We start from the raw sequence: 13,791 nt of genomic DNA, 5'->3' as shown, positions 1-13,791 counted from the left end.
CATGGTGTGATAGTTAATTGTTAAAAGTTTGTTTTATTGTTGCATAGGACTCAAGAACATTGAATGGCATTTCCAGATTGCCCAGCATCTGTCATCTTTTGCTGAAGGACTAGCAATTCTGGCATGTTGTTTGTCATTTTTTGGGCTTTGACTACCAAAGGAAAAATTAGGGAGCGAACAGTCAAGATGACTACAGATGCGGAGGATTTTGGTGTGCAACATTGTATGTTAACTTGTTTATTCAAGCAGTGTGTGATACAGTATTTGGTTGTCCGTTGTAAGCATCTACGTCAGCCTGTTGGAATGGGAAGAAAGTTAGAATTTTATCAACCTACTTAATAAAAAGAAGTAATCTTACGTCTCGATTAGTGATTACCTCATATCTGCAGTAATGACACTCGGTTGATTGGCTTCATTCAAACGGAACACGTTTTCGATGACAGAAATCTCGGTAGCTGTCGTGTCGAATCCGCAAAAAGCTGACCAATCATTCACTACTAAGCCTGCACCGATTACATCGCTACCTCTGTTAACTGTTCCTGCCTGTCAAAAAAGGAAGGAAAGCACATAAATTGTTGTTAGTTGTCATATTTCCTGCTCTTCCTATCTTAGCACTTACCACTAGAGGCACCTGCAGAAGAGAACTGAGCTCATCTTGGTCTGCAACAGTAGTTTTTGGATGGACAATACCTCCCTGGTTAGAGAAGGCGCAATACGAACCTGTAAGGACAGAGCCTGCAATTGTATGACGGAAAACTTCCACATTCAATGTGTCTGCAAGCACTTCTTCAGTTTCTTTGTCCAAATCAGGATGAACTAATGCAACATAGTCATTGCAGGCAATAACCTAGAAAATGCAAAATGAAATATGTAAAGATTTTTATCAGGCCATTAATTACTGGCATAACAACTTACATTTCCTAAAGCTGAAAGGCGTTCTTCAACACGCTGGATCTTGACAGAATCTGGTAAAGAATTTCGAATGTGTTGCAATTCCTGGTCTGTTGTGCTGTTTGGCACTAGTATACCATGTCTGTTGGCTGTTGAATAAGAAGATTTGAAAATAAATAATAGCAATTCTTGTCATATTTGTTGTATCAGCTAAGGACTCACCAACTGTCAATCGTCCAATTATTCTGCACCCGGCAACTGATGAGGAATTGATTCAAGTTTCTTTTTTTGTTTTGTAATTTTTAATCATCAATAAAACAGCGTAGAAAAACTCAAAAGCGACTATTTTCCCCATTGTTCACAACGTTTTGGAGGGAAATGTTATGACTGATCCGGACAGTCAGCGCCCCTAGCGAGTGCCCCAAAATTTGTCCGCGAAAATAGCAGACGAAACAGCTAGCAGACGACAGTTCGGGGACCTCCCAAATCTTAGACCATGATCTTGCTGATTGACAACTGAACTTGAAATTGTAGAAAGAAAACAAGCAATGAGTTAGGATTTTTAGCTCCCAGATGGCACCGGCGGCCCGCCCAATTTCCCTATTTTCTGATAGAAAATATTTAATATCTCTTTAAAGGTTAATTTTCAATATAGGGACATTTGGTAAGTTAATAATTATTTTTTTAAACTGAATTTAATAGAAAATAAAAAAAAATTACATGCGGCATAGGAAATGTCGAACAGTCCCGTCCTTAACAACAGAGTAGTCCATGGCTTGCATCATAAGTAGGGATCGGCCCCGACCCTAAACGGGGCGCATTATTCCAATCGGGTTTCGAAATTCGGGGGGCGGGGCGGGGCGTTCGGGGCTCAGGGTGAAAATTTTTGAACCCCGATCTCAATCGGGGTTGTATCCGGGTGCCTAATCGGGGATGCAACCCCGATTGCAATCAATCGATCGACATAAAACATAATCGATCGAGTCGAAATCGATTATTATGATGAAAATCGGGGAGTTCGACCCGGTTGCTCCGATAAAAACCCGACCCAAATTCGCAGTTTGAATTCAGGCGCCATTTTTGCAAATCATCTTTATATTTATTATGTTGCAATCAGAGTTCAAACGAGCGCACTCGCGTTTTTCGGTGAGCGGCGAGCTAGTGCCGCTCTATTTTAAAAATCGCGAGCTAGAGCGGGAGCGGATGAGTCACGAGCGGAAGCTCGTGATCGTGGCGCCATCTATCAGCCAATATTTTCACCAAGTGTAATTCGTCAATTCCAAAGCAGAAAACAGGAGGCTGACCTCTAAATCTAAGGCAATGGAAATGGCAAGTGCAAATATAAGTCAAGGCATGGCTGACCAAATCACGCTATCAGCCTCTGATGGCTCTGAATCTGAATCAGAATCAAATCATGCAAATTCCTCGTAAGTAAAAAAAAGTTATTTTCATAGTGAATCAATGTAATGTTTTCCAATGTTGTGTGGCTGACTGGCTGTATGTATCCTTTTTGGCCTGTATCCCTGATTCCCTTTCCCTGTATGGTCGTATCTAATTCATTTGTCTATTTTTAAATTCTCCTTATTGTAAATTCCTCTTCTCATGTTGAAGTTGAAAATGGAAACACCGGGGGGAAAAAACCAACAAGCTGAAATGAATCCAGAATTAAATTGCCATCCAACTATTTCCAATTCATGTACGACAAAAAAGATGGCAAAAGCTTTTTAGTTAAATGCCTCATAGGTCACAAGACAAAGCCAAAGTTTAATAAAAAAGGCGAGCAGATTAGCAGATTAGAACACAGGAAGATTTGGACAAAGCTATCCTGATGAGTTTTTCTTTACATTAGTCATAGTCTTATCTCATCTCATCTCATCCCCAACTAAATAAAATTATTCTTAGTTAGTCTTTACTCTTTCTATTTAACTTTTAAAGTTAACAAGATTTTTAAGTTAAAGTAAATAAAAATTTAATTCTTTAAAAAAGCTTTAACTGAAATTCAAAAATGTGAAGTACTACATGTATTCAATTATAATACACGTGTTAAAATGGAATATGAATATGATAAACGGATATTTTCAGTGAACGTCCAGCGACAAAATTTTGAAGAGCGGAAAAAGAGCTTTTGCGAGTGGCTCGCGCTCTTTTTTTCAAATGGTGAGCGGAGAGCGCGAGCCGCTCGTTTTACGGGTGTGAGCGGATAGCTCTGAGCGTGCTTTAAAATCGGTGAGCTTCTTTCAACTCTGAATACAATGATCTTAGAATATTATTATTTACGCAACAATATGTTTTCATAGAAAAGATTTAAAATTTAATTGCCACTACTAGTACTATCGCGCCAGTACCTCCCCGATATTTTTTTTTCACGCTTGAATACTTTCTGTTTCATTATAAATAATTAGAATAAATTTTCCCTGAGGGTATATATGTATATCTACCGAAGGACTATAACAATTTTAGGGTGTGGGGTATAGGGGGTAGGGTAGTAGTAGTAGATCTCAGAAGGTTTAATGTCCATTATGTATTTCCATATAAGTTTCTTCCCTAAATGACCAATCGTCCCCAAATTTTGTACAAAATTCTGTCAAAATTTGATACGTGGTATAGTGGCTTTTTCATTTGATTCTATTACAGTTTAAAAAAATTAATTTGCGTAATTGTTACCTAGCTGATTGCCGAATCCTAGGCAGTGAATTTGATTTTGTTTGCGTAACCTTACAACTGTCAATGCATTGCAGTCAGTGCAGAAGGCTGTATAACAGTCACTAAACAGTAAGTGTTTTCTTTAACAAAATGTTTTAAGCAGTAGATTTTTATATATTTTTTTATATTGCAGTAGTAAACATGCTGCCAGAACGGAGACTATGGAGAAGAAAGTTACACAGCGGCGACAAGATAACTAATTTTTGATGCTATATCCACATGTATGTGTGTGATAGGTCAGCGGTAAGGTGTTGGGCTCATAACACCAAGATCAATGGATCAATACTCTTTGAAACACAAAATTTATTTAGTTTTTTCCTTTTTATGCGTATATTTTGTTAAATTTTTAAGTCGCTTAGTATGTCTTAAACTTAAACTATCATAAGTAATATGTATGTGGTTACATTCCCTGAAATTGCTTTTACAAGACAATTCAATTTGTTGTCTATTTCTGAGGAAAAATTTTCATCTAATTCACGATTGCATTCTCATTTTTTTTTACAGAAGTCCCCGTGTTGCTAATTCCGGACAGTATACTGCTGCAGATGATGTAAAATTAAGCTGCTATTCATACTAGTCGCATTATGTCAATAACAGCGTAGTGGTAAGGTGTTGCGCTGGCATCATTAAGTTTAATTGTTCAATACTCATGTGGAAATAAAACATTTTTTCTTCAAATGTCATTGTTTTTCTAATTTTTGGAAAAATTTTTAAAGTCGCTTAATAGGTCTTAAACTTACATTATCCTAGCCAATATTGATATGGTTAGATTCCCAGAAGTGTATTTTAAAAAACTATTGCATTCGGTAGTACATTTGTTGTATAAAATTCTTCAAATTCGTTATTGCATTTTCATTTTTTTACATAAGCTCCCGTGTTGCTAATTCCGGACAGTAGACTACAGCAGATGAACACTATAAATTGATTGAAATTTAGAAATCTTGGATCCAAAATCTGTTTATCTTTGGCCCACGTTACATGTCTATAGACAATTTAAAAAAAAAAAATTGCCCGAAGGACATTACCGAAGGAATCTTGTTAAAATACAGTTACCTAAAGTTTTCAATAATAATAACAATACATTTTTTTTTGTTTTTCTATTCCTCCTAGTCGTACATAAAATATAAATAATTTTTGTCGGGAAAACTATAAACCCAAATTACACAAATTTTACATAAATGGATAGCTCTCATCAAAGGCTATTCAGTTCTGTAAAACTTGTAAAACAATTTTGGTAAAGAAAAAAAAATGAGACAAAAAAACTTTTTTACTATTTGCGCTCTATTCATATATTCCAGTCAAAAGACATAAGTAAAATTTCCTTCTGAAATTTTTTAAAATTGAAATTTCTTTTCAAATTTTTTAGAAATGAATAGACCTCGTCAAGAGCTATTCGTTGCTATAAAATTTGTTAATTCCGGACTAATAGTTTTCCCGATAATAGTTATTTCGATTTTCGGTATTACAGGGAGAAGAGAATCATCTGAGACCTGTCAAACCGCACCGACCTACCTGAAAAATGGCCAGTCGGGTACTAGACGGGTAGATACTTTAAAAACAGTTCGTTTCGGCTTAAAATACTCAGTGTAACCGATACTATAATATCTCCCCCACAGTTCATCGTGTCCGCCCCTCTTCAAACCTTTTTACTATCGGTTTGAGAAGGTACAGCTATCGCTTTCTCAATTAAGTTTTTCGAAGATGTGACTACTCGCGTCAGACGGATCGTCAGCGTCGTCACGCCCGCAACCACGATCGAGAGTATGGCTATGTTGCCGAGAACGGCAGAGATCAAATCCAGGTTAAAACCTAAAAGGAAGGCTTCGTGCAAGCGTTGCATGATTTGGCTCTTATAATCCGAAGGGGTGATGATGTTTGTGGATGGAGCGAGTTTAAAAAGTATGGTGTTTCCAAAGTGGAGGATTGCACAGAATTCCTATAGGCAAATGCTACCGGACCAAGCATTTCCTCCCATTTTGGGAACATTTTATCCATGTACTTACGTAGCATCTCTACTACCGTTTTATTGAACCTCTCTGTAAGGCCATTTGTTTGGGGGTGGTAAGCTGTGGTCCTTAATTGCTTAATCTGCAGATTTCTACACAGAGAGGAGAAGAGTTCCGATGTGAAGTTCGAGCCGCGGTCTGTAACAATAGCTTTTGGGGGGCCGTGATATAAAATAACCTTGTCCATTAACGCTTGGCTCGTGGTCAAGGCTGTCTGATCTGGTAGAGCGATGACCTCTACCCATTTGGTGAAGTAGTCAGTGATGACAAGGACGTGGTTGTTTCCCTGCAGAGATTGGGGTTGAATAGGGCCCAAGAAATCTAGCCCAAGTAGTTCGAATGGTTTGGATGTGATATCTAGCGGGTTTAAGAAAGCTCGAAGGTTTGATCGTCGTTGAAGAGCCGAAGGTTCACAAGCTAGACAATACTCCTTGACATCGGACAACATTGTCGGCCAGTAGTATTTGTCCCGTAAGTGTAGGATTGTCCTTTGGTAGGCTAGGTGACCGGAGAGTGGAGAGTCATGATACTCCTGTAGCAGGGGTTTCTTTAAGCTAAGTGGGACTAATACTTGGGTTTGCGCGAAACGCCGCCTCTTCTTCGAAGTTGGTTCGTTGTGACGGACCAATAACTTATTAGATATTGAATACAGCTCGATTTCCTTCGCCCAGATCTGAGTGCTGTTTTCCTAGCTAAGGGTGCCGTTCTCCAGGAAGTCCTTTATGTTGCAGCAGAGAGGGTCCTTCTGTTGTTCGCGGAACATAGTGTCATCGGCTCTTGAGGCTACTTGTACTGATCGGACCGGAAGCCTTGATAGGAAATCTGCGTTCTCGTGAATGCGACCAGGGCGGTATTTGATGGAATACTGAAGGTTGGCCAACATGATCGACCATCTCCCTAGTCTTCCGGTTTCGTCCTTGAAGGTTTGTAACCATGGAAGAGGCCGGTGGTCGCTGACGATGGCAAAGGGCTCGTCCTGAAGATAGTGGCGGAAACGTTTGATTCCAAAGATCACCGCCGCAGCCTCCTTCTCGATGGTAGAGTATTTAACCTCGCCCTTATTAAGGTGTCTGCTGGCGTAAGCGACGGGTTTGTCTTTTCCATCGGACATCTGGGATAGGACCGCGCCTACTCCATAATCGCTAGCGTCGGTGTAAATTAAAAACTCTTTTGAAATGTCCGGATACGACAGGATCGGTTCCGACGTCAGACATTTCCTGAGGAACTCGAAGGCTTCCATTTCTGGCGCCCCCCAGGCTACCTTGTCGTTCGGTTTTGCCTTTGTTTGTTACAGCAGAGGGTGGGCGATGGTGGAGAACCCCTTGATGAAACGGCGATAATACGACGCTAACCATAGGAAGGACTGCAATTCCTTAACGGCCTGAGATTTCGTGTAGTTTGTCAGAGCGTCGACTTTACTGGGGTCTGGGGCGACGCCTTCCGCAGAGATGATGTGTCCTAGGTACTGCACCAATTTTTCTAGAAATTTACACTTCGAGACTTTACCCTGAGGTTAGCTCCGTCTATCAGTCCGAAAATCCTGTTAAGGTTCTTGATGTGATCTTCGGTGGTCTTTGAAAAGATGATTATGTCGTCCAGGTAGACCAAACAGCTTTTGCCGATTTCTTCCTGTAGTATGAAGTTCATAAGCCGTTGGAAGGTTCCTGGTGCGTTAGTTAGGCTGAATGCGAGGCGATTCCCCTCGTACAGGTTGTTCTCTACGATAAATGCGGTCTTCTCCCTCGACGATTCCTCCATCTCGATCTGCCAGTACCCGGACGCTAAATCCAGGGTGGAAAAACATTGTTGACCATGCAGCAGATCCAGCACGTCGTCGATTCGTGGCAAAGGAAAGGAGTATTTTTTTGCTACGGCGTTTAACTTCCGATAATCTATACACAGGCGGTCGTCTCAAGTTTTCTTCTTTACGAGTACGATTGGGGCAGCCCACGGGGAAATTGAAGGGCGGATGATATTATTAGCTAGTAGTTCCTCGATGATCTTCTTCGAGGCTTCCTTCTGGTGGGGGGATGCTCTATAGGGTCTCTGGCAGATGAGGCCCAGTCCTTGAGGGTCGATTACATGCTTGACTAGCCCTGTGTTGCCCAGGTCGCTGGTTTTGAAGGCGAAGACATGTTGATTTGCCCAGAGCAGGTTGCGCAAGCTGTTCTTGACAACTTCTGCGACGTTGGGGAGGGAAGCTTCGAGAATATCGAGCGGGAGGTTGCTTGATTGGTTGGAGCAGGATGCCACGTGGATACATGGTTTAAATGACAAATGTCCCCCCAGTGTAGTGTGGCGTGGGAGGACGATGGTATGACTGGTCTCATTGAGGAGGGCGATTTGGAAAAACCTTTCATTTGGCTTCGTAGAGACGTAGGGGTCTACTCGGAGCCCGGTAGTCGGGAATCTTTGAGGAAGCAACAGGTAGTGTCAGGAGATAGCTTGAAGCCACTTTTCCCGCTCTCCATCAAGCATGCAGATGATGGAGGTATTCTCAATCTACTAGCCGCCATCATGATCGGCTGGTCTACGTTTTGGAGTTGATCAGACTCCTTAACTCGATAGACGTGCCGTTCACGACCGTCGATCACGAAATTGTGTTCATAAAGAGCGTATAAACCTAGTACGCATTCTTCATAATGCCCTGTATGACAATGAACTCTTGTCGGAAGGGTTCACGGGGCCTCTCGTACTCGACGAGAACGTTAACTACTACGGTTCCCTGGCAGATCAGGGGCCTGTTACTGATGTCAAAGAGGTCTACGACTACCTCCCTTGAATGTGGTAGGTTATCGTCCTGCTGTCATGGCTTGTTGAAAAGCTTGCTATTAATTAGGCTTTTTCCCGCTCCGCTATCTACTAGGGCATTAAAAGAACAATTCCCTATTTGTAACCTTATTCTCGGTGTGGTGGGGCTTTTGGATACGGACTGGACTATTTGTTGGGACTTAGGGTATCCACCGAGTGGCCCAATCTGTGTTTCGGTGGCTTTTAGTTTTCTGACTGAGACCGCAGAATGCCCACTCGTGCTTGGGGCGCTTCTTGGTGATTTTCGGCGGGTGGTGGGGGCCTCGGGTTTTTTATGGTGGGGCAGAAATTGTGTCGGTGACCCACTTCCCGACAGGTGGTGCAGGTGTCGTTCCTTTGTTGGTACTTTGTGAAACAGTTTTTCGCCGTATGGAACTCGTATGTGTTGTGGAAATCACTAAACACGGGGGCCCTTCTGAAGGCTTCTGGTTGTGCGAGATTGTTTTCGAAAAATTCGTTCGACTTGAACTTAATGTGTGTCGACCAAATGTATTAGCTCTTTATAGCTCCGGGGAAAAAAGGGGAGTTGAAGAGGTAGGGTCGCTTCTCAATATCCTTCAGACCTTTTCTAGCTCTTGTAAAGTTCAGTCATGCCAGTCACAAGCTCCGACAGCGAGAGTTCAGGATCGAGTGTTTCTTCATCAAGATCCCGTCATAGGAAAAACCGTAACGAACGTGTGGGTACCCAGCAACAGCGCGATGGGATGTCCACTCACTTTTTTACTCGGTGAAGACATGCAACAGGAAGAGTATCACGAGGCCATTAGGGACACATTGGATTTAATTGCAGAATCCTTCCACGAGATTACCCAACAACGCCAGAAGAACATTTTGCGTCAAACCAGCCCATCCTTCTTATATCTATTAGGAGATCAATCAAATTTTGATGTCAAAGAGAGTGTTTCTCTTTTTGTGCGCACTTTCGTCCGTTCTATGGTCCGGTCGGCGGACACTCAAGCCAAACTGGGGAATCTTAGACGAGGAGGGCACTTCAGCCGCGAGGGCATGGCGGCAATTTTCGCTCAAAAGAGAGTTACTTTAGCAACCAAGTTGGTGGCAGTGGAAATGGTCGCGGAGACCATAATCTTCATGGCCATGGAGGCAACAGTTCAGGATATGGTGGCCGAGGAGGAGCAAACAGCAGTCGACATGGCGGGCATCAAGAATTTCACCCAGCTAACGGATTTGGAGGCGTTAATAACCGCAACGGGTATGTCTCATCTGAATCCTTTTCTTCTATTAAGCCTGTCCTTTATAAAATTGGGGGAAGGTTGAGTTTGTTTATGAAGGAATTGGAAGGGATTTCAAAGGACCCGTGGGTTTTAAATGTGGTCGGCTCGGGTTTTAGAATAGATTTTGTATCTGAACCAACAAAAGCATTTGAGCCCCCCAATATGCAGCTAAATGGTCCACAGTTTGACATTTGCAACAACGAAGTATCAGATTGAATTAAAAAAGGCGCAATTTCTCCAACGTCCATTAAGGGGTTTATCAGCAGTCTGTTTGTTATCCCTAAGAAAACGGGAGAGTTCAGACCAATTGTCAATTTAAAGCAATTAAATACCTTTGTGGTGTACAGGCACTTTAAAATGGAGGAGTTTAGTAATCTGAAACACTTAGTCTCACAAAATGATTGGATGGGGAAGCTGGACCTAAAAGATGCATATCTTACGGTGCCCGTTCACAAAGATTGTCGTCGTTTTCTCAAATTTATTTGGGAGGGGCTTCTTTATCAATTTAATTGTCTAGCGTTCGGTTTATCTTCCGCCCCTTGGGCATTCACGAAAATTCTCAAACCAGGAGTAACCCTCCTACGTCAACAAGGAATTAGGCTGATCGTCTATCTAGATGACATTATTATTCTAAATTCAGACAGGGAAAAATTAATAGAACATATCGTTAGGGTTAAAAACCTTTTTGAACTTTTAGGGTTTGTAATTAATGAGGAAAAATCTCGGACTACACCAACGCAATTAATAGAATTTCTGGGACTCCTAGTAGACACCAAAGAGATGACCTTTTCCCACCCTGTATCGAAGCGTCATTTTTTAATAGCCTTGTGTGAGAAATTATGGTCTAGTAAACTGGTTTCGCTCAGAGATCTGGCTTCCCTAGCCTATATTAGGCAACTTAAGCTTGTCCTCGTCATCAGTACCGTATGCTCAGTCCCATTACCGCGGCGTGTAACCCCTTTATATTTCAAAGTTCAAGTTCTTCAAAGGGATTATGAAATCCAAGCTACAACTGAACGAAGAAGCCAGAAACGATCTACAGTGGTGGGTCTCCAATCTCTTAGCGGCCAAATGTAAGGCGATTTACGATCCATCCCCTATTCTCGTTATTTATTCCGACGCTTCCCTTTCTGGATGGGGAGCAGAATGCAATGGGATTAGTACAGGAGGGCCATGCACTCCAATCGACCGGGCGAAACACATCAATGACTAAGAGTTAAAGGCCGCCTTTTTTGCTTTGCGCTGCTTCACGGAATTCAATCGCGACTGCACGACAGCGCTAAAGTTAGACAACTCAACAGCAGTGTTTTACGTCAACAGATTGGGGGGTTCAAGATCTAAGTCCTTGAATAGTATAGCTTTATTAATAGTAAAATGGTGTGAGAAGCGTAATATCACCTTAGTCGCGTCTCACTTGCCGGGCATGCTTAATGTAGCTGCAGATCGCGAGTCGAGAAGAAAACCAGAGTGGGGTGACTGGAAATTTTCACCGGAAATGTTCTTAAAGATAGCACAGAGATGGATCCTGCAAGTAGAGCTATTCGCAGCCTCATGGAACGCCCAGCTGCCTACCTTCGTGAGCTGGCTTCCACAGCCGGGAGCTTGGGCAATGAACGCCTTCAACCTGACATGGAAAGGGCTCAAGGGCTATGCCTTCCCCCGCTTCTCCCTGATCAAAGACTGCCTATCGAAAGTCAGGCAGGAGAAAGCGGAACTGGTTCTAGTTTGCCCCTATTGGCTGAGCCAGGTGTGTTATCCGTTGTTACTAGAGATGGCGTGCGAAATTCCGCTGGTGTTCAATCCCCAACCACTCCTATTAGTTTCCCATCAGGGAGAGCCTCATCCGCTATGCCAGACGAAGTCATTCCGGCTGACCGCTTGGAAATTATCAGGGGACGCCTCAGAAAGCAAGTGATTCCAGAACGGGTAATCCCACTGGTCTTATCTGGACCTCGACCAACCACTCTTGCAGCCTATCAGTCAGCCTGGATCCATTGGGAAAATTGGTGTGTTAAATTCGGTCATAGTCCCGAGCTTAACAATATAGGCAATATCTTGCTATTTTTGACCAAAGTGTTGGAAGGAGGTAAAGCATTTAGTACTATAAACATTTATCGATCCATGTTGTCCGTCACTCTTCAGCCTATAGAATGGCATGCAGTTGGGAAAAACCCCTACGTAATTGCTCTGATGAGGGGTATCTTTAACGTGAAACCACCTACACCGAAGTATACCCGAAACGTGGGAGGTGGAGGTTGTCCTTAACCATCTTAAATCTTCCCAGAATATCGGACTTAAACTTGGACCTCTCTCTCGCAGATTAGCAACATTGCTAGCGCTAGCCACGCTATTAAGAGTTTCAGAGCTGGCATCCATCGTAAAGGACTCGATCAAGTTTACCGACTCTTCCGTTTCTTTTTTCTTATATATGCCCAGGAAAGCACAACATGACGGCGCTTTGCACGTGATCTCCGTTAAAAGGCTTCCAGATACCTCCATCGACCCAGTGGCATGCCTGAACCACTATATAAGCGTGACGGCTCCTATGCTTAATAATTCGAATAGTAGTAAGTTGTTTGTGGGTTCCGTTAAACCTCACAAACCCGTTGGAGGCTCCACGCGCTCCACCATATCCGGATGGATTACTAGTTTTTGGGCTGGGACCGGGCTGCCGGGGCCTAGTTGTCTCTTCATGTCTGCGAGGCTCTGTTGAAATTCCGATGTTTGTGCGGTGACGGTTCTGTTGATCTTGGTGTTAAGTTTTTCAAGGGCCTCGAGTACTCCCGCTAACTCGTTTCGATTGCTCGGGACATTGGGTGAGCCATATGCCACGTGTATGCGTATGCGTGTCTGGTTTTCTTCAATAGCCATTGCGGCAAGTTTTGCCTTGTCAATCAACGCTTCGAAGGAGTTGAACTGTTTGTGTTTTAGCCGCGGCTGCAAGTCGTGCTCGAGCCCTTCTATAAACCTGTCCATCATCATTTGCTCCCTCGACGCGGTGGTGGCTGCATCTAACACGCCTTCCATGGGGTAAGCCTTATAGACTGCTTTCCGGACGCGGTTAGCATAGCGACGCATGTTTTCTTCTGGTTCTCTCCTCATATTGTTGAATTCCACGCTCCGCTGGGATCTTGTCTCGGTAGAATGGAATAGCTTAAACAGTCTTTCTTTGACAGCTGAATACTCTTGCGCTCGTATGGGGTTATCCAATTTGAAGTTATCGAACTCCTCCGCGGCCTCCCCATATAGCTTCGAGCGCATGAGGCTGAGTTTAGGCGCCTCTTCGAAATTTCCCAAGTCTAGCGTGGCATCGAGGTGAGCCGCCCAGTCGTCGAAACGGCCCGACCTCTGCCTATCACAAAAGATCGCAACCGAGCTAAACGCTTGCATTGCCTGTTCTTGTTGGGCACTCCTAATCTTGTCATCTATGGTTACACTTGTTACGGATAAGGGACAGCTGATACTTGGGATCCCTGGGTGTGAGGTGGAGGGCGGTTGTGTGTTTAGCCAGTGGGGGTTTTTCTGCCCACTGGATGGCTGGTTGACTGGTGTCGAAGCTACGAAATCTGGGTGGGCAATGCTCTGGGAGGGTTGTCCAGATGGGGCAAACGGATTGGAGGAGGGTGTGTTATAGCCCCACTGTGGTACTGGTAATGGGGTGACACCCTGTAGTATTGAAGGCGGGTACGGGTTGGTGGTTCCTGGTAGGATGTCTGTGGTTGCCGTGGGTTGGTTCTGCTCTGCTTGGGTAAGGGTTCTCGTGGTACTGACCGCTGTCTTCGTGTCGACGCCAGCTTCTAGAAATCAGGTTAACTCTTTTTCGCACGTCTCAAAGAACGTACTCGGCTGAACTGGAGACGGTTTGCTTGCACCCTCCCCATACACGGGGAGCACTGGTGTAAATGACACCTTCCTGTTTGACGGTGTCTTCATCGACGTAGGGCATGGGTGGCCGGACACTGGTGTTGGATATAGGGTGTGGTGGTGGGCCATAGTTTGCGAGGTGATGGGCGAGCTAGTCGAAGTCGGAGGTGTGAATTGATCTGTCTCTTGGCGGGGAGTGGGCTTCCCTAGAGTTTTTTCGACTGGATCGGGATACGAGGTCGTCGCGGGGCTGAACTCGGTTGGATCGGGTAAGTTTGGGTCGG

The 13,791-nt window shown here is 43.6% G+C and overlaps 1 protein-coding gene and 1 pseudogene across 1 annotated transcript; both read right to left on the bottom strand.

Annotated features, from left to right (window-relative positions):
- Positions 1-13: 13 nt before the first annotated feature.
- Positions 14-1,156, bottom strand: LOC123469584 (annotated as a pseudogene).
- Positions 1,157-6,888: 5,732 nt separating this feature from the next.
- LOC116934591 lies at positions 6,889-13,063 on the bottom strand. Its single transcript, XM_045168603.1, is given in 8 exon segments — positions 6,889-7,065; positions 7,107-7,229; positions 7,530-8,005; positions 8,008-8,241; positions 8,244-8,325; positions 8,530-8,532; positions 8,661-8,879; positions 12,308-13,063. Coding segments are annotated over 8 exon segments (2,040 nt in total). The 5' UTR covers positions 13,034-13,063.
- Between the last annotated feature and the right edge of the window lie 728 nt (positions 13,064-13,791).

This window comes from Daphnia magna, linkage group LG2 (assembly GCF_020631705.1).
Source record: "Daphnia magna isolate NIES linkage group LG2, ASM2063170v1.1, whole genome shotgun sequence".
NCBI classification, from domain to species: Eukaryota; Metazoa; Arthropoda; class Branchiopoda; order Diplostraca; family Daphniidae; genus Daphnia; species Daphnia magna.
The sequence above is the reverse complement of the archived record's forward strand: the minus strand, read 5'-3'. Positions and strand labels throughout refer to the sequence as shown.